General features: G+C 46.0%; 1 protein-coding gene across 2 annotated transcripts; it reads left to right on the forward strand.

Annotated features, from left to right (window-relative positions):
- The first annotated feature begins 601 nt into the window (after window positions 1-601).
- On the forward strand, window positions 602-24,995 carry PNPLA3 (patatin like phospholipase domain containing 3). Of its 2 annotated transcripts, none has more exons than XM_069102907.1 (9): window positions 602-1,113; window positions 7,727-7,956; window positions 9,034-9,099; window positions 12,499-12,708; window positions 13,357-13,417; window positions 16,206-16,430; window positions 18,820-18,952; window positions 23,643-23,747; window positions 24,124-24,995. In XM_069102907.1, the coding sequence occupies exons 1-8, from the start codon at window positions 927-929 to the stop codon at window positions 23,722-23,724; spliced, it is 1,194 nt and encodes a 397-aa protein (XP_068959008.1). In that variant the 5' UTR covers window positions 602-926; the 3' UTR covers window positions 23,725-23,747; window positions 24,124-24,995. The 2 variants fall into 2 exon arrangements, with proteins under 2 accessions (XP_068959008.1, XP_068959007.1); XM_069102906.1 differs by having other exon boundaries at window positions 608-1,113; window positions 7,724-7,956.

Consider the following 24,995-nt stretch of genomic DNA (forward strand, 5'->3'; position numbering starts at 1 on the left):
TCGGCACACGTGTTGTCTTTCCTGGATGGACAAGCCCCTGGGTAGGAGGGAGCGTTTTCTTGGCTTTGTCTTTGGATTTCAGCACCGGCACTCTGGGGGACCTTAAACAAGGCTTGAGGGAATGACTGGAAATGACTGGAGGGAAGCTGACCAGGATCCTGAGTTCAAGTCTCCCCTTCACCACTAACGTGGAGCTGCGGAAGTTCAAGTCTCTTTCTGGGCCTCCTGAGAAGGGCTTTTTGATTCGAACTGAGCTGAACTGAAAAAGAGACAGCTGAACAAATGATTTCTAACATCCCTCCCGACTCTGCCCTTCCAGGTTCTAAGAGCCCTCCCAGCTCTGACATACCCTGTTCTAAAAGCCCTCCCAGCTCCTCGAACCCTCCCCAAAAGTCTAACGCCGAGGAGGAAGGAGGCTCCCCTGGAGGACCTCGGCAGACACCCTCTGTTTTGCACGCTCTCGGCTCTCCCTCTCCCTGTTCTTGCTGGACCTCAGGGTCCTCAAGGGCTCCGAGTCTAGCCTAAATGGTTATGGTTTGCTCTGTTGCCCGACGCGGCGGCAGCCAAGGCGTGAAGCCCCCTCCAGGGGCTTGGCAGTGTTTTCCTGGGTCTGGCCCCACCCCCACCCCACCGACACCCCTGGGTCGGACACCTGGCCCGGACGCCGGGCGCTCTGAGCCCCCTCATTGGGCGGCTGCTCGGCCTCATTTGCGTATCCGTCCGCTCTCGAGAGCCGCAGGAGATGCCCGGGGGGTGCCGATTGGCCGCTCGGAAGGTCGACGTCACGAGCGGCTCCTTCCGAGCCAGGCTAGCCTCGAGCCCGGCGCCCCACTTGGAGCGGACCTCGGATTCTGCTTCTTACTCTGCTCCACGCCGCTGCGTCCCCCGGTGCGACCGACTGGTATTCTGCAGGAAGACCCGCAGGCATGGCAGAGCGGATGCGGGGCTGGAGCCTGTCCTTCTCCGGCTGCGGCTTCATGGGCTTTTACTACGTTGGGGTGAACCAGTGCCTGAGCGAGCGCGCCCCGCAATTGCTACGCGACGCTCCCAAGATGCTGGGCGCCTCGGCCGGGGCTCTACATTGTGTCACCTGGTTATGTGGGATTTCACTCGGTGCGTCTCCCCCGCCAGCTCTCCAAGGGCCGGCAGTCCCGGGGCTGGGGCTCGGGGTCCGCAGACACTCACAGCCCTCGGACGAGCGCAGGCTAACCTTCTTGACCTGATTCCCCAGTACCAGCCCCTGAGCCGAGGCAAGGACAGGGGCCACTCACTCAAGTCCCGGGAACCAGGAGGGGAGAGAGAGGGAAACACACCGGAGCCCGGGCTTCTCCGCCCCAAACCTCTGGAACAGCTGGCTGGCCAGCTACTGGCTTCTCGCTTCCTTCTCCCGCCTTTCTTTTCCTTTTCTCCGTTTCCTCTCTGGCCCTGGCTCTGGCTCTTCCCTCTCACCTACCCCTTTCCGAAAAGGCAGGAAGGCTCCCAGGCTGGATGACCTGGAGGCCAAGGCTGGTAGACACGCTAGGGCAGAGGGACTGGACCTGGCGTTTCATTTGCAGAGGCAACCCCCAGCTGAGGAGGCTAGCTCTAACTCTGCCTTTCCAGGGGGCCAGCTGAATGCCCCGAGGTTTTTAAGAGTGTTTGTCCAGAGCACAGAGCTAAGGAGCTTGCCGAGGCCTCCCAGTAAGTAAGTGACAGGGGCAGAACTGACTGCAGGTCCTACTGGCCCAGGGGCCAGCTCCCCTAGGTACCAAGTCAATCTGCCGGGGGTTTGGGGGGGGGTTGGCGGTAGCAGCCGAGGCAGGCAGTAAACATTTATTAAAGGACTATTATGGCACCAAAGACAGTCTCTGCCCTCCAGGAGTTTACAATCTAAGGGGCACCCCTGAGTGTGGACAAATCCGGCAAAGCTTGTAATGGTCATCAGAGGATCTGGGAATAGACCTGCCCTTCCTCTTTCCAAGTTTGTTTACCTCCCTCTCTAAAGTGACAGGCTTAGACTAAACCATTTCTTACAGCCACTCCCTGCTCTGGAATTCTGAGATGAGCAGTTTCTTAATTGGAGATTGTCTGGGGCCTTCAGATTCCTTAGAATCCTTTGCCCGCTGAGATGCTTAATCTTGGGTCTTAAATGCAAGTCTTTTTATTTATTTATTTTGGGGGTCGAGGCAAATTTTAAAGAAGGCTTAAAATGTAAATGTTCAGGGACCAGGTTCTATACATTCCAGCCAGTTCATTGGCAGGTCCTTTTCTGAGAGCAGTCCTTTCCTGGAGGAACCTGTATTAGCTGTAGGACTTTGCCTAGGCAAATATTCTTGCCTCTCCCTAAATCTCCATTTCAGTCGTGGAAAGGATGATGTTGGAGGAACCATGTTAACGGAGTAAAGGGAATCCAAGAAAAGCTTGACAGTTGTGTCCAACTCTGCATGGCCCCATATGGGCTTTTGTTGCAAAGATACTGGAGTGGTTTGCCATTTCCATCTCCACTCGTTTTACGGATGAGGAAACTGAGGCAAACAGAGTGAAGTGACTACCCAGCTTAGTAAGTGGCTGAGGCCAGATTTGAACCCAAGGAGGTGAGTCTTCCCAGGTCCAGGTCCAGGGCTCTGTGCACTAATGGCACCACCCAGCCGCCCCTCACTGGGCCCATTAAACAATGTGAGATTTCCTAGAGAGCAACATAAAACCCACTTTCCAAGAATTCAAGATCCCCTCCCTGTAGCAGGGGAAGTGGCATGGCCAGGTAGGTGTTTGTCTGAAAAAGACCCATGTTTTGATAAACTGCGATTCCTTGTGAGTCTGGAGTGTGATTGGGCAGCTGGAAGAAGCGGCGGAGCTCCCGGGCTCCTCAGGGGTGGGGAGGGCAGAATCCTCTGTCCTGTCCTTAAACCACACCAGGATTATCTGTTCAGCTCTGGGCTGCACAGGTTAGGAAAGGCTTGGATAAGTCAGGGAGTTCCTGAAGTGGTCAAGAGTCTTGAGTTTCAGCATAAGGACAGGCTGAAAAGTCCGGCGAAGCTCAGCTTGGAGCAGAGAAGATGGGCTGGGGGAGGAGGCATGCCAGCTGTCTCTGAAGTACCTGTAAGGTTGTCATGTGGAAGTGGGATCAGGCTTAGTAGGCTTGGCAGAAACCACAGGTGGAAGTCATCAAGAAACAAATTTAGATGTGACCCGGTGAAAAACTTAAATGGATGGTTCGATGTGGAGGGGGGCTCCCGATAGCAGGAGGCAGAAGGTTCCCCTCCCAGAGGTCTTCAGGCACAGACTGGATGTTCATATTGGGCTAAGTTGTGAAGAGAGCTCCAGCTCAGGCACAGGGTAGACCTGGCATGGGACCTCTGAGGTCAGTGATTCTGCATCTGCAAAATGGAGAGGCAATATTGGGCTGGTCACTGACTGGCTTTTTGGTAGGAAAATGCTTTGTAAAGGGTAGACAGGAGATTGACTATAATGAGGCCACATGGTATAGGTCACCAAGGAAGGGAGATGCAGGCGTCATCCATCAGGCCTCATGGGCGAAGGTGCCATCCCACAGACTGAGGTCTGGTGGCAAGGCTATTTAATTAGGTGGTGGAGAGAACTGAGGGAATGAGTCTGTGAATGGCTTTCAGATCCTGCAGCCCAGAAGCCAGGTTCTGTGAAAGCTCTTCTCTTCAGAGAAATTAGGGATCTAGACAGTTGTGACCAGTCTGGGGAGACCATGTTGGTTCTGGGGATTGTGGTCTGCTGCTGTAGGGGAGAGGAGACTTTGGCTGACCACTTTTGTTCCTCGTCTTTCTACAAACTTGGGGTTTGAATTTTATTGGGTTAATAGCTGGCTTTCTGTAGCACTTTACTGTTAACAAAGACTTAGGGACAGTTCAACCCGTTCTAAGTACCTACTTGGTGCCAGGTGCTATGTTGGGATACATAGACAAAAGTGAAACAGTGCCTGTCCTCAAAGAGTTTCTACTCTACCCAAATGAATAAATAAAAGATGCAGGATAGGGGCGGCTAGGTGGCACAGTGAATAGAGCACTGGCCCTGGAGTCAGGAGGACCTGGGTTGGGATCCAACCTCAGACACTTAACACAAAAACTAGCCATGTGACCTTGGACAAGTCACTTAACCCCAAATGCCCTCCAAAAAGCAAAAAGCAGAAAAAAAATTTTAAAAAAGGATGCAGGATATCCCCAAAATCTTGGGACACCTTGAATAGAGAAAGTATTAAGGGGAGTGGTACCAAGAAAGGCCTGAGGTCTTGGAGATGGCATTGGAGCTGAGCTCTGCACAATCATATTTTATTTCAGTTCACAACAGTTTACCTCCTCTCCTTCCCATTCTCACCCACTGAACTAGAAAGATCAAGGTCAACACAAGGTCAAGCAGAACAAATTCCCTCATTGGCTTCATTCTCAGTCTGCTCCCAGAATTCATCACTTCTCGGTCAGCAGGTAGGCAGCAGGTTCCATCATGAGATTTTAACCATCACTGGTCATTATACTGACCATAGCTCTTAAGTCTTTCAGAGTTGTTTTCTATATGAGCTTGGTTGTCATTTCATCTCCTGGTTCTGCTGCCTCCCCTCTGCATCAGTTCATCCAAGTCTTCTCAGTTGTCAGGACCATGCAGACCAATTTCCTCATTTTACAAGAAGGAAACCAGGGCTCAGAGTTGGATGTGACTTCTTAAGTGCCTGCCCAAGTTCACAGAGTGACAGACACTAGGTTCAAACCCAGGTCTCCTGACTTTCAATACATTTTTTCCAGTGCATCATACTGCTTCATATTCATAAGTGAAAAAAATAATCTGGGAAGGAAAATCATTTTCCTTTACTTTAGATTCCAAGTAAAATAGAATTCAAATTTTAAAAAATTGTTTCCTTCATTTCTAGAGGCAACTAGGAGGGCAGAGTAGCTAGAACCCTGGGCCTGGAGTCAGGAAGACCTGAATTCAAATGTAGCCTCAGACATTTATTAGCTGTGTGACTCAGGGCAAGTCACTTGACCAATGTCTTCCTCAGTTGCCTTATCTGTAAAATGGGGATAATAATCACACCCATCTCCCAGGGTTGTTGTGAGGATCAAATGGGACAATATTTGTAAAGCATTTAACATAGTGCCTGGCACACCGGAAGCATTTCATAGTGATAAATATCTTTAAGTTAAAAAATTTGTCATTAATCTGAGCTTTGAATGTAGCTCAAAATTCGAACAGGTAGAAATGGGGAAAGAGTACATTCCAGACACCGGTAGCTCCTTGGACAAAGGTCTGTCAATTGGAGATACAATATTTTCCATTAAATCTTTTATTTCAATTTTATTTAATTTTTAATTCTAAATTCTCCCCTCCCCCATCCATTGAGAAGGCAAGAAATACAATACCCATTATACATATGAAGTTATGTAAAGTATTTACCCATTAGGCATGTTCTGGTAAAAAAAACAAAAACAAAACAAGAAAAAGAGAGAAAGGCATGCTTGCACTCTGAGCTCATCGGTCCTCTATCTGGAGGCACATTGTTCATTTTGGCTGGAATATGGTGCATAAGAGGGCAGGAATGGGACATATCAGGATGGATTTGTAAAAGCAGGTTGTGAATGACTTTAAATGCCCAACTAAGGACACTGCATTTTATCCTAGAGGCAAGAGGGAGCTACAGAAGCTTCTGGGGCACAGAGGGGCATGGTCCAATCTGGGCTTTAAGAAAATTACTTTGGCAAACAGTAGGTACTTAATAGTGCTTGCTGGATGTCTCTTGGAGGAGTCGTTAGAGAGAGGGAACACAGAGTCAGATGAGATCGTAGAACAAAGCTTGGAACCATCCCTAGGACTGGAGGAGATATCTAAATTCCTTGTCCTAGCCAGGGCCACACAGTTGTGGGAGCCCCGAGTAGGGCCCATCTGGCTTAGCAGGTCAGGCAGGAAGTCGGAGAATTTCCTCTCCTCTACGTGGAGCTGGGGCTCCCAAAGGTCCGCCAGCATGTTAGATAATGCTCTTTTATCAGTGTCTCTGCCTTTCATTATCTGGCTGTGATTTACACTTTGCTCAAGGGATGACTTCCGGGAGGCATGAGGTGGAGGAGGCCTTGCAGAGCAGCTCTCCTGACAGGCCTGCAATTGGGCAGAAGCCCTGAGCTGACCAGGAGGTGGGGATAAGGAGATAGGGTTACCCTGGCTGTTTGCCCAGCTGCCTTCCCCAGTGGCAGAAGGATGAGCAAAGGGCGTTGGAGTATGGCCCAATTTTAAGGCCCCCGTGTTGGCCAAAGTACCCCAGGATTACCCAGCCAGTTTTTTCCCCATTGAATTCATCCCCTTTCAAGTCTTGGGGCCCCTCTCAATCTCAGGAACTTGGCCTTCTCCTGTACTGGGGAGCAAAACAGTCTTTGGGTTATGGTTAATCTGGATTTGAAATAATGGTTAATGAAAATACAGACTTGATAGACGGACCTTGCCAACATTTTCAGTGTTCATTTAGAGTGAGAGATTGATTACATGAGACGAGACAACAGACTTAGTCTCTACCTAAACCAGGCAGGGATTTCTGTCTAAAAGACCCTCCTAGCTGGCTTCTGCTTTCCTGTAGCAGGCCTCTTGGTGGAGCAACTCGGACAGTCCCTTAGAATTCTGGTGCAGACACTGTGTGATGACTAACTTTGATAAACTTGGCTCTTCTCAGAAATACAATTATCTAAGACAACTCCAAAAGACTCGTAATAGAAAGTGCTATCCACATCCAGAGAGAGAACTGTAGAGTCTGAATGCAGATCAAAGCAGACTATTTTCTTTTTTTTTCTTTCTCATGGGTTTTCCCTTTTATTCTGATTCCTCCTTCACAACATGACTAATGTGGAAATATGTTTAATATAATTGTACATGTATAGCCTATATCAGATTGCTTGCTGTCTTGGGGAGAGGGATGGGAGGGAGACAAAAATTTGGAACTCAAAATCTTATAGAAGTGAATATTGAAAACAATCTTGACATGTAATTGGAAAAAATAAAATACTATTAAGTGGCAAAAAACCAATTCTGGTGGTGGAAGGCCCTTTAGAGATCACATGATCTAAAACCTTTCTTTAAAAAGTGGTCTTTTTTAGGCCACAAAGGGGGGATACCAGCACCAGAACCTGGGGCTAGCTCAGCACTCAGGTCACAGATGTAGAGCTGGAGGAGGCCTCAGAGGCCCCCTCACTTTGCACATGAGGAAACTGAGGCCCAAAGTCGCACAGGGAGTCGTCCTTCATGGTAGGAATCTCTTGAGGAATTATAGGGAGTCAGAAGCAGCAGTGAGAAGGGAGGTATTCCAGACACAGGGTACAGAGAGTGCCAATGCACTGGAAAAGAAGGATTGTCATGTGGGAGGAAAAGGGAGAAGGCCAGTTTGGCTGAACCCAAGACTTTATGAATGAGAGGAATGGGTAATCAGGCAGGAAACAAGGTGGGTCCTGGCTGGAAAGGGCTTTAAATGCCAAACACAGAAGCTTATATTTTCTCCTAAATAAGGAGGGACCTACTAGAGGGGTAATAAGCAGCAGATCCCATAATCATACCTAGGTCTTGTCTTCAAATCCTATTATTTCATGAGTCAGAAGGGACCTTGAAGATTACCTAGACTAACCCTAACCTTCTGCAATATCTCTAACCTTATGTCAGTAAGCTGCCACTTGGAACTCCTCATTACCTAACAAGACAGCCTCAACCAAATCCTCTCATTTGTAAAAATATAATTCTTTCCGCCCCCCAGAAGATCGTCTCCAAATTCTCATGGACCTCGCCAGAAGTGCCAGAAAGCGCAACCTTGGTGTGCTGCATCCTTCCTTTAATATGTCCACATACATCCGAGATGATCTAAACAAGATCCTCCCGTCTAATGCTCACCAGCTGCTCTCTGGCAGACTGGTCATTTCACTTACCAGAGTGTCTGATGGGAAAAATGTGTTGGTATCAGATTTTGACTCCAAGGAAGAGATTGTTGATGTAAGTGTTGCGTTCACGTGTGTGCTTAACTGTTTTTGTCAAGCAGTAGTCCACCTATGGGGGCTCCGCGTGCTCTCTCTGAAATATTCCTCCTGTCACCCCTGAAGAATGAAAAGGGAGGAGGAAGCATTAGAGAGGTACATAATCATGTGCGTTAGCTTCTCTGATCCTGATTTTCAGTCTGCCCAGAACTTACTGTGTGATTAGGGGAAAGATCCCCTTGGCCCACAAGGCTTCTTAAATTGTTCTGATGTAGGGATGGTAGACACTGCCTATCCTGGATCTTTCTTGCCTAACCAACACATCGCTAAGTCTCGTCTTCATTGTACATGCAGCATTCCCCACCCGTGCTCCCCAGATCTCCAAGGAGGGAAGAAAGAGGAAGATTTCTGTCAGTTTCTTCCATCTAAGCCATTTAACATTTACTGGGCTTCTGCTACACAGAAGGTGCCATATTGGATGCTTGTATCAGAAGATACTAAGTTGTTTTCTTTTTTCCTTTTCATTTATAACGTCATTGCCATTTTAATTCTGGCTTAATTTTTCATAAACTCTGCTCAATACATGCCCACATAGGTTAGCAGACAGGTGTATATTAATGGGATGGAAAGCCATCCCATTTTAAGGGTCAAACCATTTTGGTCCTTCTCTCTTAAAAACCAAACCAAACAAAACACTTCCCAGAGGAAATCTGTAAGCAGCTATTTGGCAATTAAGGCAGCTGACTCTCACTGAAACAGTCTGTCCCCCTCTCCTTGTCTTTGGCATCTTATCAAATCAATCAGCCATGCCTCAGCCAACCAGTCAATCAGATATGCCCCGAGCCTCTGCTATGGCCTTGGCATATACGAAACCGAGGAGAGGGTGAGGGAGCTGCATGCCCGAAGCTGTTCTTAGCCATATGAGGCTGATACTGAAGGCCTGCTATGTGCAGAGAAGGTGGAAGAAGGGCAGACCTTTGGGAAGCGGTTGCTTGTTGTACCACTCCCTAGGAATGCCCCGACCAAAATGGCTTATGGCTGTTAAGACTGGACGCTGCCCCTCACCTGTGATTTCATTGTCCCCTGTTCTCTACAGGCCTTGGTTTGTTCCTGCTTCATTCCATTCTACTGTGGCTTCATTCCCCCAACTTTCAGAGGTGTGGTAAGTCCTGATTGGGGTCTATTGTTGAATACTAAGAATCCTTTACAGAATAAGAAAGAGCTAAGCATTTTCAGGGGACATCTCATCAGTTCTGAATAATTCTTTATGCCAGGTGCCTGTCAGCCCAGAGAAGGGTGACAGTCTGAACTTCTAATCCCACCTCAAAACATTCCAGACAGGCAGCCCCTACCTCCTAGGCCCCAACAAAAATCTCTGTGCTGAGTGAGCTGGGGCCTGGAGAGAGAAGTTTCAGGCTGAGTTTAAGGACCTTTTACTGAGGCTAAGCTAGAGAGCTTTATCCCAAGGGAAAACATTAAGAACCTCTGTCCTATATCCAGAGGCAGGCTTATGTGTAGGCAAAGTAGACAGACATCTGCCTCAATGGTATGATGTAAGAAGCAGATGGATATAGTAGGAAGAGAACTGAATTTGGGGTCAGAGGACCTGGCTTTGAATCTCAGCTGCTTTTTACTATCTGTTGACTCTGGAGACAGTCATCTCCAGTCATCCTGATCTGTATCTGGCCACTGGATCCAGATGGCTCTGGAAGACAAAGTGAGGCTGGTGACCTTGCACAGCCTGCCTCACTTAAATTCAATTCACTTGCAAGTCATGGTATCACCTTCCTGATGCCATGGTCCCCTTTGAGAACAAAGGACAAATAGTAACAACGACAACAAAGGCGAGGAAATTGAGGCCCTGCTCTCAGGTGGTTTACATTCTAGAAGAGGCAAGATGTGCCACATCAGCTGGGGATCATCAAAGGCCCAGCCTTGCCACAGTTGGGCCCCCAAGTCTGCAAGTGAGAGAGCACAATTCCTACCTGTTTTAGGGCCTTCATGTGAGTGAACTGAAGTGAGTGGAGCAGATGGGCTGGGGTGTGCCTAGCACTCTGGACAGCTGCCCTGCCCCAGCCTTCCCCAGCACACATCTTGCTGTCACTTGTAGGCTGCCCTTTAAACCGCTGGGCTTGAGAACAAGGGGACCAACACAGTAAGAATTACTGCCCTAAGGCCCATTGACTGAGAGACTTGGGGTTTGCAGAGTGCTTTACAAACATCTCATTTGGTCCTCACAGCTAACTGGGAGGGAGGCAGATGCTGTTGTTTATGCCCATTTTTCAGACAAGGCAGTTGAGACAGACAATGCTTAACTGACTTGTGTAGGATCACCCAGCTAGTAGTAAGTGTCTGGGGTTGGATTTGAACTCAGGTCTTCCAGAGTCCAGAGCTCTATGCATTCTGGCACTGCCCCCCCCACCTTAGTCTAATAATACAATATGAGGCATGTTGCTTAACCTACTCCATACAGAGCACTGTGCAAAGTGCTAGGAGAGACACAAAGTTGTAGGCCCCTGTCCTCAAGAAACTTAAATCTAGGAGGGGGATCAGCCTCAAACGTGGACATTTAGAAAGCATTTGTTAAACTCTTAATGTGTGCGAAGGCACCGTGCTGGGAGCCAGGATGTAAAGACAAAAAATGGACATGTAGTACAGAAATTAGCAAATATTCCACGAAAGGTGTGGGTACAAAGGACCCAGTGACTTCTACTGTTCCTGGTATTCAACAAGGACGGAACATTCACTTATATCATGCCTTTATGCACCTGAAGCACTTTCTACACAGCAACCTTGTGAGGGAGACAAAAATAAGAATTTTTGTCCCCATTTTACAGACTCAGAAACTGAGGCCCAGATAGACTAGGTGACTTTCCCATGGTCTCCTATACCACATGGCCTGTTTCTATGCTGAGCACCTTCTGTGTACTCAGCCCTAAGCAAAGCTTTGTGGGGAGTACAGGAGAAGTAGATGTACTGAGCTGGAGAAGGAAATGGCCAATCACTCCAGTATCTTGGCCAAGAAAACTCCAAATGGATCAGGAAGAGTCAGACATGACTGAAGTGCCTCACCATCACAGATGTACCAAACAGCTGCAAGAAATACTAAGTAGAACAGAATCTGGTGCCAAAGTGGGCACACAGGACTGAGGAAGGTCCCAGGACTCTTCTGGGTTCAGAAAATGGGGAGATCACTGTGGGCAGATGGGCTGGATATGGAGTCACACACCCAGGGTGGAGGGCAGGAGGCTCTTGGTGTTATTCATGCTTCCATGGACTTCTTGCTGGATCTCCAGATGGCAGGAAAACTCTGATTTCTAGGATTCTAGGATCTCTCTCTCTCTCTCTCTCTCTCTCTCTCCTGTCCTCCTCCACCTCCCTTCTCTCTTTCTGTCTCTCTCTCTCTCTCTGCCTCCCTCTCTTTTTCTACTGTCTTTCCCTCTCTCCTCCCTCATTTTTTCTTTCTTTTTTGCAAACCGATTTTCAGAAAAATCATATCTTTGGGTTTTAGACTCAAGATCATGCATGCCATCCTGGCTACTAAAACCAGTATATATATTCAATACTAAATCTCCACCCATTGTTTATAAATACACAGAGAGAGAAGAGTCAGAGCCAGAGAGATGAGGGAGGAGAGAAGACGTGCAACAAGCCCATAACCAGAGTTGGCCCAGAGGCTTTAAGCACAATCGCGGCCAGATTGCTTTGGAAATGTATGGTCTTGTTTGGAAAACATCAGGAGAAGTATAGGTAAAGAAGGAGGGAAAGTGAAAACTGCGTCCAAATTTGGAGAAAGAGCTGCCTATCTCTCATGCGTCCCCATGAACTGGACCTGGGATTTCACCAGGTTAGTGGAGAGAAGCCCTGGCTAGCCCCCTCTATGGGATCTACCAAATACTGCTCTGCCACTTCCCCTGAAAGTGGCCTCAAGCAGACCCCCAGAGGTTAAAAGATGTGTCCAGGCTCACCAAGCCTGGAGGAGTCAGGACTAGAACTTCAAGTCTGCCCTTCCTGACTCATGAGGCGGACTCCTGATGGAATGGAAGCGACCCTGGATTCCAGAAAGTGCAGCTGGTGGAGCTCAAGCTCTGGTAGATGTGTCCAGCAGGAGTCTGAGGATGAAGAAGGCATTTATAAGGGCTCATCACCAAAATCAGGGCTGTAGCAATGCCCATGACCCATGTCATTGGGGGGATTATAATGATAAGATGCTGATCTTAAAAATTAAGTGAGAAGCCAATGAAGGATGGAAAATCTTTCTTCCTGGGGCAGGGGTAGGGTAGGGGGTGCACAGCTGGCTTCTGGTCACTCTCAGCAGTGGTTTCTTTCAGATGCCACCTCGGGACAGGCTCATGTTTAGAGCCAGTTCTTCCGAGGTCATCAAACGGCAGACTGACCTCCTTCAGTGGAGCCTGCTGGCATAAGAAGGACATCAAGCCAGGGGTGTGTCCCAGTGTGTGACAGTGTTTGCAGAGATCACCCTAGGGAAAGCGCTTTGCACACTTGGGAGAATTATGTAGATGCCTGTTATAATGTTCCTATTTCACCCCTCTTCCCAAAGCGCTACATGGATGGAGGAGCCAGTAACAATGTCCCTTTCATCGACGCCAACACCACCATCACTGTTTCTCCTTTCTACGGGGAGCACGACATCTGCCCCAAAGTCAAGTCGACCAACTTCCTACATGTGAACATCACCAACCTCAGCTTTCGTCTCTGCTCCGGGAACCTTTATCTCCTATCCAGAGCACTTTTCCCACCAGACCTGAAGGTATGTGATGCTATGACTTCAGAAGGACTTGTGTTCAAGTCTTGCCACTGATACTTTCTGGCTGTGTGACTCTGGGCAAGTCACTGAATTTCTAGATACCAACATAGCTCTTGGAGACTAAAAGTGGCAAACTATTCATCTGTAGCAGTGGAGAGAGCTTTCCATGCCAATGAAATCATAGGTCCAGACCAGCACAGAATGCCTCTTCCCCTCCTCCGAACAATAGTAGCAGTGATAACAAATCAACCAATAGAAATCAGCAAACATGTAAGCCCTTGAGATCCCTTAGGTGACTTGACAGTCTTCACATGGGCTAACACTCAGACATTACAGAAAGCCAACTGTGTGTCCCCATTTATGAAATAAATCTTTATAAAATAACCACAAAACCCACAGGGGAACATTCTACAGACTCTTGGGCTCTCACTTCGGTGTACCCTGAAATGTGTGGGAGTCTGACTTGGGTTATTTTGTTCAGTCGGGGTAGTTGAGTACCCCAAGTGTCTTGGGGATAATGCTCTGGAACTGCAGAGCCCTGATAAAGCCTCCTAGAAACAGGTTCCTTAAAGCAGACACTTCACCTCAGGCTAAGCTGCCCTGGTGTTACCATTTTCCTTCCTGTGGCTTACTCATCTGGCTTGTTTATAGGTACTTGGAGAGATCTGTCTTCGGGGATATTTGGACGCACTTAGATTCTTGGAAGAAAAGGGTATGTCCATACTTTGGTAGTATCAATGTGGTCTCTGAGGTGACCTGAGTAGAGCAGAAGTAGGAGCGATGGGAGGAAGTGCAGGTTTGGGCTTGATGTAAGAAAAACAAAACTGATAACAATGGGGGCTGTCCTTGGGGAATGGATGGCTTTGGAGAGGTCTCCCTTCAGTAGAAGACTTCGAGTCTGAATGGCTGTCTGTCTGCTGGGTATGTTGTAATAGGGACTCAAATTCAGGGTTGGGTTAGACTAAATGAGATGGTTTCTGAGGCCCCTTCAGACTAGGAAATACTAACTGGAGATCCACCCTCAGATGATCCATGAATAGATTACAGGGGGTCCTTTACCATGAATGGAGAAAATGCAACTTTGTTTTCACTAACCTCACACTGAAATTTAGCATTTTCTTCAATGTATACATTTAAAAATGTATTCTTTTGAGAATGGGGCCATGATATTATCAAGGTGAAGAACCATTGCAATAGACCCTGAGAGTTTGGCATTTTATGACTTCATTGATTAGCATTTAAAAAGTGAACTAATCACATAATTATTTCAGCTCAATAGCAGACTCTGGATTGCTCATATGGCTTTAGTATTAGCAACATTAACTCTCACACCTGATCCTGAAACAGTTAATACTGTTTACTTTTTACCTTGTGCCATTTATTATGAAGGTTTAAGCGATGGGCGTCTTCTTGGGAAAGGCCATTTGAATGGACAGCTCTGCAGATCCAGCTTTAGTCCTCGTTGCTGGATGTGTTTAGCCCCTTCTGTCCATCCCTGCCCCATGCCAGGGGGCTGAGTTATGCCCCTTCATGTTATTTTTCTCAAGCTGGGTTGGTAGAGTCGAATTTAAACACTGAATCAAGTGGTAATTGGGTTTTCAGGTGAATACCTGCCCATAATGTTTTGATGACATTATTGATTCTCATCTTTGGCCACAGTGAAAGACTTTCCCAGAATCAGAATTGGAAGAAGGCTCCAGAGCTGTCTGACCTAACCTCAGTGGCAATCCCCACCGCAGCATAACTAGGCAATGCTTGAAATTCTCCAGAGGTGGGGAACTTCCTGCCTCCTAAGGCAGCCCGTTTATCAGCTTCCAAAGGCTCTGATTCTTAGAGAGTTTATCCTTTTGTGAAGGAACATTTGCCCTTCTGGTGTGCAGAATTCTGTCCTCTGAGCCAAGCAGAATGAGTCCAGTTCTTCCCTTCTATATCAGCCCTTCAGATACTTGAGAGCTGCTGTCGGCACCTTCTCCTCTTTGCATGAAGCATTCCTCCTTCCTTCTGTTGACGGCTGGAAGGCACAGTTCTCCAGTTCACCATCTTGTTTACCTTCCATTGGTTCTACTTGTATCCTTCCCACATTGTGATGCCTAGAACTAAGGATAATGCCCTAGATGAAGACTGATCAAGGAAGGGGTTGGTAGGGTTATCAACCTACCCTATGCCTCCGTCAGGGCACTCAGAATGTGGAACACAGATCTCCAATCCCACTGCCTATTCTTAGCAATAGGCCAAAAAGAGCCAAGTCATTTGCTTGAAGGCAGAAATATAAAGACAAACTTACTTTTTGTCTTCTAATAAAAGAGCGTAACACTAGCTTCCATTCAGATAGCTCTTTGATGGTTCATGATCTCATTTTGATTCACAGAATGATGGAGCTAGTTAGAGTTGTTCTAGTCTGGCATGCCTCAAAGTGGTCCTGGCACCCCCACCCCCACCCCTGGGAGTCCCTGAGAGCCTTTCAGGGGACCTTGAGGTCAACACTATTTTCATAATGATATTAAGACATTAGAATTTCTAATTTTAAATCTAAATATTGATAGCTATAATCCATATAAACAAAAGCTCTCTTCTGAGTCCTCAATTTTTTTTTAAAGCAATAGGGGTTAAGTAACTTGCTCAAGGTTACACGGCCAGTTATTTCTGGGTGTGGTGCTGAGTATCTGAGCCCAGATTTCATCCCAGGTCATCCCGACACTGGAGCCGGTGCTCTTACTCACTGAGCCATCTGGCCGCCCCTAAGCAATTGGGGTTAAGTAACTTGCTCAAGGTTACACGGCCAGGTGTTTCTGGGTGGGTGCTAAGTGTCTGAGCCTGGGATTCGATCTCCAGGTCATCCCAACACTGGAGCCGGTGCTCTTACTCGCTGTGCTACCTGGCTGCCCCCTGAGTCCTCAATTTTTAAGAGAGCCCCGAGACCAAAAAGCTTGAGAATCACTGGGCCTGTCCACCCTCGTTATTTTATAGATAAGGAAACTGGTCCAATGAATTCAAGAGCTTATTTGAGGACACACACAAGTAGTTGGTGGTGAAAGTAGGACTAAATCCCAAGTCCTTTGACCCTCCCATACTGTGCTGGCCCAGTATTGCCCCCACACACACCCCTTCCGTGCCTGTCCTGGACTGTATGAGGTGTTATTATCCTCAGAGGAAACCAGGGCTCAGAAAAATGAAAGAAATCAATCGTCTAGTTGGCTACTAAGTGTCAAAGCAGGGAGACCGATTCCCAGACCAGTGCTCTATATCAAAAGCTACTTCTACAAGGCCAACACCAGTTGGAAGAGGTTCCTGTTGAGGACTTTCTGCCCTGGGGCAGGTAGCTCTTGGACATCTAACATTGGCCCTTCCTTCTATCTAATGGGATTACATTTCTGCCGGTGTGCTCAGTGCCTATCATTCACAGTGTGTGCACCATGATCCCCTTGAGCCAATTATGGACTGAGTGCTGTGTCCAAAATTAGACGTGACCTTTCTTTCCCTTGTCCTCTTACTCACCCTAGGCATCTGTGACCGAACGCCTCCTTGTTTGAATGTGCCTTTGGAAGAGAAAGAACCAGAGATCACTTCATCCTGCTGTGAAAATGAGAGCCCCCCAAAACCTCTTAAGGGGCAGAGTAATAATGAGATCACACCAGAGGGCACTGAACTTATTGACCATCTTCGACTCAGCATAATTCCGTGGGATGAGGAAATTCTGAAAATCATCTCACCTGAATTGTATCTAGGTACTGAAATGTTAGCAGAAAAGGTTCTCAATGGGACTTCATTCTCTCTGTTATGATAGTTGCTTAAATGAGCCTTCTGGGCAGTAAGCATTTCTTTCCTGCGGCAGAGGCTCAGGGGGTCAAGGCCGATGCTCTCATTGTATAGATGAGAAAACGCAGGCCTTTTCTAAGTTCCCACAAGTGGAAAGTCACAGAGCTAGATTTCAAATGTAGATGTCCTGACTCCAACTCCAGTTATTACCAGCTCTTGCCAATGTGCCTGGCAGAGTGGCAAATGAACAGAATAACTCAGCTTGTATGGCTCTTTAAGGTCGGCCAATTTCCTCACAATCACCCCCACAGGGAGATGGGCAGCAGGTGAAATGGGGGTTATAATAATTCCCAAGACGCTGCCCTCTCAGAGTCCTTTAATGATCAAATGAGGTAATACCTACAAAGTACTTTGTAAACCTTAGAGTGCTGCAGAAAGGCCAGTTCTTTTGTTTAAAGTCTGGAACCTCATTGTGAGATAGAGGTGATCCTGAATTCCTGAAGCCAAAGCCCAGTGAGGCTGACAAGCACACAGACAAACTGTGTATGCCATTCGCGCCCCTTCTGGCCAGCCAAGGGCTGAGGGGCTCATCACCACAGAATACCTCCACATCATGACTTGTTGGCCCCTGGTCAGGTTGTGATACATGATCCAGGAACGGGGCACCCAGCAGCAGAGGGCAGGACAAGACGGGGGAATGGCTTGCTCAGAATTCATCCCTGTGACCGTCAGTTCATCCCTCTTTGTCCTGAATCTCAGAGTCTTTGTTGATGATGGTCTGGGTAATGGTGACTACCAGCGCTCCTTGGTTTGCAGATGTTTCTGGGCAGAAAGTCTTCCTGTTGCCTTCCAAATTTTCAACTGGCTTGGTCCTCAGCTCTCCTCGCCATCTTGCCATTCTCAAAGGGTTTAGGAATCTCAAAGTGTCCTTTAGTCTTTAGATTACTTGGGCATCTCTTGTGGAGCAAATGTATTCATTTAGCTGGTTGATAGTGTTTGCTTCAAAAGGACTAAATCACATGGTATTACCTCTTGGAGAATGACTGTGGGCTTTGTGCTTAAAAAGGACACTGCTGATGTGGTTCCTAGGAGTGCTTATAAGACTGGCCAGCAGTGTAGACTTCCTGAGCAACTGATTTAGGCAGCACACAGCCAGAGCTCAACAATGTGGGGCTACAAAGCATTACTGGGGGTGGTGGTGGTAGGGGAGAGGAAGAAGAAGACACACTTCACCACAATAACCAGACAGGAAGGTTTCATTTGTCACATACAGGGTGCTGTGCAAACTCATGGGAGAGCAAGACCTAATCTTGCTAATGGGACAGAGAGGGCTTCATGAAAAGATGTCATCCTTGTGAAGAAGCCTGGCTCTGAAAGTGCTGGCATTGGTGACATACAGCTCTGCCAGCTGGCCACTGGCAGGTCCTTTAAGAGCTGCCTGGGAAGGGGGTAAGAACAGGTAGCAGGACTCCTGTGTGCCCATTTATGCACAGGTCACATTAGGGCAGTAGAGACTGGAATGAACAAATCCTAAAGCAGAAAACATGGCACCCTAGAGTACCTTGGTTTTTATACTCTTAGAGAATCAGAATTTTGGAGCGATTTTCAGAGATCATGTTGACCCCTTGTCCCTGTGATACCAATTTCTGTCATGTGTTGTAGGGCTCTTCTCGAGAGCCTGGGTGTCAGTCCCTTTTGCTGGACATTCAGGGTCTTTGTTCCAGCCTTATCTCAGAACAGGCACTTATTAAGTACCTTCTACATTCCCATTCCTGTGCTAGGGACCACTTCTAGCTGTGCATACCATACTTGGAATGTCCTCCTCCTCTCTTCACTCACCCATTCTTTAAAATGCAACTCAGGTACCATCTGCTTCAGGACACCTGCCTTAATCTCCCCAAAGTGTCCCGTTTTGTACCCAATCCATTCTATCATGTATCATCTTGTATTATGGTTATCTATGTATGTGACACATACCTCTGCTAGAGTCTTCTTTTTTTCTTTTTGGAGGGGGGAAGGCAGGGCAATTGGGGTTAAATGACTTGCCCAAGGTCACACAGCCAATAAGTGTTAAATGCCTGAGGCCAGATTTGAACCCAGTCCTCTTGACTCCAGGGCTGGTGCTCTATTCACTGTGCCACCTAGCAGCTCCTCCCTGCTAGAGTCTTAAGGGAAGGACACAGATTTACATACACTTTGTTCCTTCCCCAGTCCTAAGAACTGAATCTGGTCCAATCTCCCTAATTTTTCATAGAGAAGAGTATAATAGGGTGAGCACTGTGACTCACTCAAGGTCACACTATGAGGTAGGATCAGAGCCAGGAATCCGACTACACAGATAATATTTTTATTTTTCAGCTCTGCAAAAATCAATGAAAAAAAAGGGTGGATGCTTGGCCAAGATCCTCAACTGCTTACCTGTTCGGATAATGTCTTACGTGATGCTCCCATGCACACTGCCTGTGGAATCTGCCATTTTCATTGTGCAAAGGTGAGCCTTCTTCCGGGAATGAACAATGACAAGGAATCTTTCCTTTATTTTGCCTGCAAAGACTTTCAAGTGGAGGAGTATCTTCCATGAAAGCTGCCTGTCTGTCCTTAAAACAGTGTCCTATTGACAAGTAGCTCCAAAGCCGCACAATGAATTATGCCTTACCTTGAGGTAACTGAATGAAGAGAGATGATTCTTTCTTAAAAATGTTATCCCTGGGGTGGCCAGGTGGTGCAGTGAGTAAGAGCGCCGGCCCCAGAGTCGGGAGAACCTGGGATCGGTTCTGGCCTCAGATACTTAACACCCACACACACACACAAAACTGGCCATGTAACCTTGGGCAAGTTACTTAACCCCAATTGCTTTAGAAAAAAAAAAGTTATCCCTTCAAAAACTTATTGAATGGAATGAATTTGTATCCACTCCATTTTTAGCAGTGTTGCCTTCTGTGTAATCCTAGCCATTTTCAGGGTTGGGAGGACCTCAGAGATGACACAATTCTCTCAACACAGAGCTAATGGTCTCAAGGTACAGAATGGGATACAGTTTGTTTTTTTTTTTTTTTTAACATTGGACCATGGAGGAATTTGTTTTGCTTGACTATTCATATTTGTTACAAGGGTTTCCTTTTTCTTTTCTTTTATTCCAGTGAGTATGTGGGAGGGAGATGGGACAGAGATGAAATAGATTTTTAATGAAAAAAATATATAGGGGCGGCTAGGTGGCTCAGTGAATGGAGCACCGGCCCTGGAGTCAGGAGAACCTGAGTTCAAATCCAGCCTCAGACACTTGACACATTTACTAGCCATGTGACTTTGGGCAAGTAACTTAACCCCAAGTGCCCTCCAAAAAGCAAATATATATATATATACATACACACATACACACACACACATATACATAAAATGGGGGGAAAAAAGATAATGCAGTTGCATATTGCAGATAAGGAGAGTGAGGCCTAGTTTTCTCCAAGGCCCAGCTAGCACCAGATTCTGGGCCAGTGAGTTTTGTCATTATACAACCCTGAAATCAATTCAGTCCAATAAACATTGAGTTAGCCCCTGCTAGGTGCCAGGACCGAAAAAGAAAGACAAAAAAGAGCAAACCCAGTTACTGACATGTACATTACCCTCACTGAGCTCTGACTTCCCCCAACAATATGGCACTCAGGCCATCCTCTCCAAGTTACCCTGGTGGTAACTTATTTTCCCTCCCTTCCCTCACCCCTAACTAAATAAAACAAAAACCACACACTGAACTTGGCGGGGGGGGGGGGGGAACCACAGGGTGGCTAGCCAGTCTAACTGGAGCATTGAGGCACCCCCAGGGAGACTAAGGAGGCAGCACGCACCAGGCAACCCTGTTCACTGTGGTTGTCGTGTCCCACCTCATTCCCCCTCTTTTCTTAGGAGCTCGGCACTCTGCCCACTGTGTCTCTCCTTGCCAACCCCTGCCCTTATTCTAGTGGAGTTGATGCTCCCTGGTCTCCCACTCCTCAGTCTTCTTGAACCTTACCGTAACCTGTTCCTTGCCTCCACCTCGCCACACCCAGGGATGGTGGTGCCCTGGATCTCATTACTGTTTCTTACTTTCTTAATAAAACCTCTGGCATTCTTCTGTGTTATGGTCATTATTTCCTGTCATTCCATCTCGCCTTTCCTAATGTTATTCTTCACCCTCATCCCCTCAGTACTTTCTCAAGCTACTACCTCTGCTTCAAATTCACTTTCCTCCCTTCCAATCTCCACCCTGTAGTTAACCAGTTTGACTCCATATTGGCACCATTTCTCAAATTCCCTTCACTGCATTTCATCTCTCTCTCTTTTTTTTAAAGCAATCGGGGTTAAGTAACTTGCTCAAGGTCACATGGCCAGGTGTTTCTGGGTGTGGTGCTAAGTGTCTGAGCCCAGATTTGATCCCCAGGTCATCCCAACACTGGGGCCAGTGCTCTTACTCGCTGAGCCACCTGGACACCCCTGCATTTCATCTCTTGTCAAACCCCAGACATTGATGACTTTCACCATCTGCCACCGCTGCTCCTACTCAAGGGCTGTCAAAGAACTATGCTTACTGGGTGTGATATAAATTCATGTTACGTAATTTCAACAAGGTCCTCAGGTCAATCTTTTTATTCCTCCCTGATTCATTCCCTCAGAGGCTATTCTTGGCCTTTTCTTCTTTCCTCCAGTCTCTCCTACCTCCCTCTTTTCTCTCTCCCTTAGCTAAAGACCCTGCTTCTTACTTGACTGAGAAAAGCGAGCTCTCTTTTCTCTTCATCTTAAAACCTCTTAACAACTCCCACTGCCAAGGCCAACCCCTATATATGCCCTTGAGCTCATCCCTCCCCATCTTTTCTAGCAGACTGCATCCTTTCTCTCTCAAATATTCCATCTTTCCCAGCAACTGGGTCCTTCCCTAGTACAAACACACCCAGATCTCTCCTACGTGAAAAAAACAAAACAAAAACTCAAAACTAATTTTACTAGACACTACCATCCCCTCAAGCTAGCATCTTATATCTTTCATTGTTTTCTTGGCCAACTCCTAAAAAAAAAAAACTGCCCAAACTTGTTGCCTTCTTTCCCTCTCCTCTTACTCAGTCCTCTGCCCTTTCCAATCTGGCTTCCAAAATAAGTGAGACTGTCTGAAGTTATTAATCTTTCTTTAAATTTCTTTATTGATTTCTTTTGTATAGCTCAAATCTCCCTCCCTATCTCTTCTCCACCCCTCCAAAAGCCATCCTATAGAAAGAGAATTTTTTTTTCAAAAAAAGAATCAGCAAAATGGATAAATGCACTGAAAATATTTGGCAGCAAATGCAACATATGTTTCATCTTAACAGAGCAGGAGAGGGTACCTTCTCATGGTCCTGTGGCTGTTCTTTCCATTTCCATTGCTGTTGAAATTGTTTTCTTGATTCTGCTGACTTCGTTTCACCATCAGTTCACTTATGTTCTTCCGTGTTTCTCGGAATGCCTCATTACCTCTTACAGTACTGCAATATTTCACTCACATACTTTTGCCAGATTTTTAGACGTTTCCTAACTGATGGACATCTACTTTGTTTACAATTCTTTATTACCAGAAAATTGCTGCAATAAATACAAGGCTTTTCTTTTCATCAGTGACTGTCTTAGGATATATGCCTAGTAGTAGAATCTCTGGATCAAAGGGTATAGACTTGATTTGCACAATTCAAAGTGTTTTCCAAAATGTCTGTGCCATTTCACAAGTGTGTTCCAATGTCTATCTTTCCACAAGATCTCCTCTCTCTGACACTGACTATTTCTATCTTCTGTTATCTCTGCCAATCCTCTGCACTCTGAATCCATGCCCGCCCTGTCAGGGTATAGCCAGCCACCTGTCCTCTAGAACCATCATTGGTCATCGTGTCAATTGAGGTTCTTAAGAATTTCTCTGCTGTCCATTTTTATGGTGTTATTGCATAAATTGTTCTCCTGATGAATGGTTTCTTAACTGCAAAATGTGGAGCATTATTAATGATGCTATATAATCTTTCATAGCTCTTTGAAGTTTCCCAAAGTATTTCCTCCAATCCTGTGAGCTAGGTAGGGCAGGTATCATAAGATGAGAGTCAAGAGGTGAGTTTTCCCCAGAACGTGATGGTGAAGTGTTCCTTCTGCCCACTGGTAAAGAAGTGGGGGGTGGTTGGTGGGGAGCAAGCAATTCAAACATGACCAATGTGTTACTTGGCTTCACTTGGCCGAACTTATTTCTTACTACTGGTGGGGGGGAATTGTTGGGAAGTAACAGTGATGTTGTGAATAAGGAAATAGAAACAATATAACTTTCTTTACAAAGCAAAAAACATTGAAGTGAGAGTCAGAGAAGTTGTCAGTCACAGACAAAGTGAGCAGCATGTTGTTGGACAAGAGCCCTGGATGTCTGGCTCCTAGGCCAGAGCCCACTTTGTATCCTCAACATCTAATATAGTTGAAACTGAATTCATGCTTATTGATTGATTGATAATTGAAGTCTTTGATTTTTATAAACAGCTTCAGAGTATGACAGTTTGGTTTTATATGGAGAAAGTCTTCTTGTATGTGATTAAAATACACTGTTATGGTCACATGTTCCATGCCTAAAAAAAAAAAACCCAAACCACCTAGCCTTGCTCATATTTATTAATGATTAACCATAAGTTGTGTTTGTAATGTCTTTTCACTTATATCAGAATTTACATAGGACACAATCTTTCTGAGTTGCAACCTTTCTGATGTCATTGCAATCAAACTTTTTTTTAAAGTCCTACTGAAACTCTCATCTTTATTGAATGAATACTTTCCCCCAGTTTCCCCTAAGCCTTTTTGGTATCAAATCTCAAATTCACCTTCTATGGTCTCAAATTTGGCTATAGTCCTCTATTAAAAACACCAGGGAGCCTGGATCCAGACCCACTGAAGTCCGTCCCGTTGACCACCAAACCGGACAAGGCTCTGGGGTACCATCATGAAACATGTGGGATGTATTCCTCAGAGGCCATGATGCCATATCCAGGCCAACACAAAATAAATACTGGCATGCCAAGGAGAGTTTTGTATCTTCCCAAGCACAGGCTCCTTGTGCCCCAGCCTGTGCTGCCGGCCTTTCCCTGGGCCCAGCCCTGATACTCAGATACGTCGGTCTTTATGCTGAAGTGGTGGGTGTGCTTGTTTCTTTTTTTTCCCAGGCTAGTGAGATGGTTTCCCGATATGCCTGATGACCTTGAATGGTTGCAGTGGGCTGCCTATAAAATTTTCGGTCTAGCATGAGTACATCTCCTTCTAGCATCCAAGTAAGTAGACTATTTAGCTGCATATGCATGTACTCAAGACAGGGACACCCATTACTCTTTCAGTCAACATTTATTGGATGCCTACTGTATACAGGATAATTTGGTAGGTATATGGGATTTGGAGAAAGAAGAGATCAAGGGACTTGAGCCAGTCCAGGGGTTCTCAACCTGGGGTCTGTGATTTTGTCTCTCAATATTTTGATAACTATTTCTGTGTCCCTGGTTTCCTTGGTAATCCTATGAATTTTATTTTATGAACTCAAAAACAGGGTTCTGAGAGGGGGTCCACAGACTCCAGCAGGCTGCCAAACGGGACTATGACACCAAAAAGGTGATGACTCCCTGATTTACTCTAAGCCTTTCTTTCATTTGACAGGTGAGGCAATGAAGGCCCTTTCCAAGGTTCCTCGTTGTGAAGTCTGGAGATGAGCCTATGCTTCCAGAATTCAAATCCAAGTGATTTTACCCCAGATATTCCTTCCCATCACAATCTAAGAAGACAAGAAGTTGTTTTTGCTTTTCTGTCTTTGGGAAGAAGCAATCAGATCACTTGTGTAGCATCCTGGCCTTGCTCATCTGGAAGACGGGTCCAGTGAAGGGCTCTCAACTTCCTGTGAAGCTAGAAATGAAAGATACTGTACTTAAAATCCAACCTCACAATTTTCTCAAATGATAAAATGACTGGAGCAGAAGAAAATTCTAACCTAACCTCTCCTCCAAAAGAAAAGCATTTATAAGTCACTTCAGAAGACAAATTTAGAAAAATATTTGTAAGGGCATGAAATCCTTTATAAAATCTGAGTTACTTTTCAAACTTGGTTTATAATGGCCCACTAGATACTATAATTGTACAGAACTGTGGCCTCTGTACTGAATCTTCCAATATACTTTTATATAAAATACAAAATAGATTAAAAAATTTTCAATTTTAAAGGAAACAAAATATTACTGTTCTTTCTTTCCTAAGTCAAGTATTTGAGTTGCTTAGGTAAATAGGTTAGGGAATGATGCTTCACAAAAGGGAAAGGCTGTTGACCTAACAGGCAACCATCTCACTGGCTGACGTGGGATCATTTGGTGCTGAGAATATTTTCATCTCTGTTTTGGAGAAACTTTGACCACTTCAGTAAAATGCCGGATAAAAGGAAAGAGATTCAGAAAGTCGTAAGGTCTTTTAATGTTTCTGTGGTCTATGTTTATGTGCATTTATGTCTCTAATTTTTTAAAAATTGTTTTTTAAAAGTCTAA

Source organism: Petaurus breviceps, unplaced genomic scaffold, assembly GCF_028583685.1.
Source record: "Petaurus breviceps papuanus isolate PSGF00001 unplaced genomic scaffold, PetGlider_PUasm1.0 558, whole genome shotgun sequence".
NCBI lineage: Eukaryota > Metazoa > Chordata > Mammalia > Diprotodontia > Petauridae > Petaurus > Petaurus breviceps.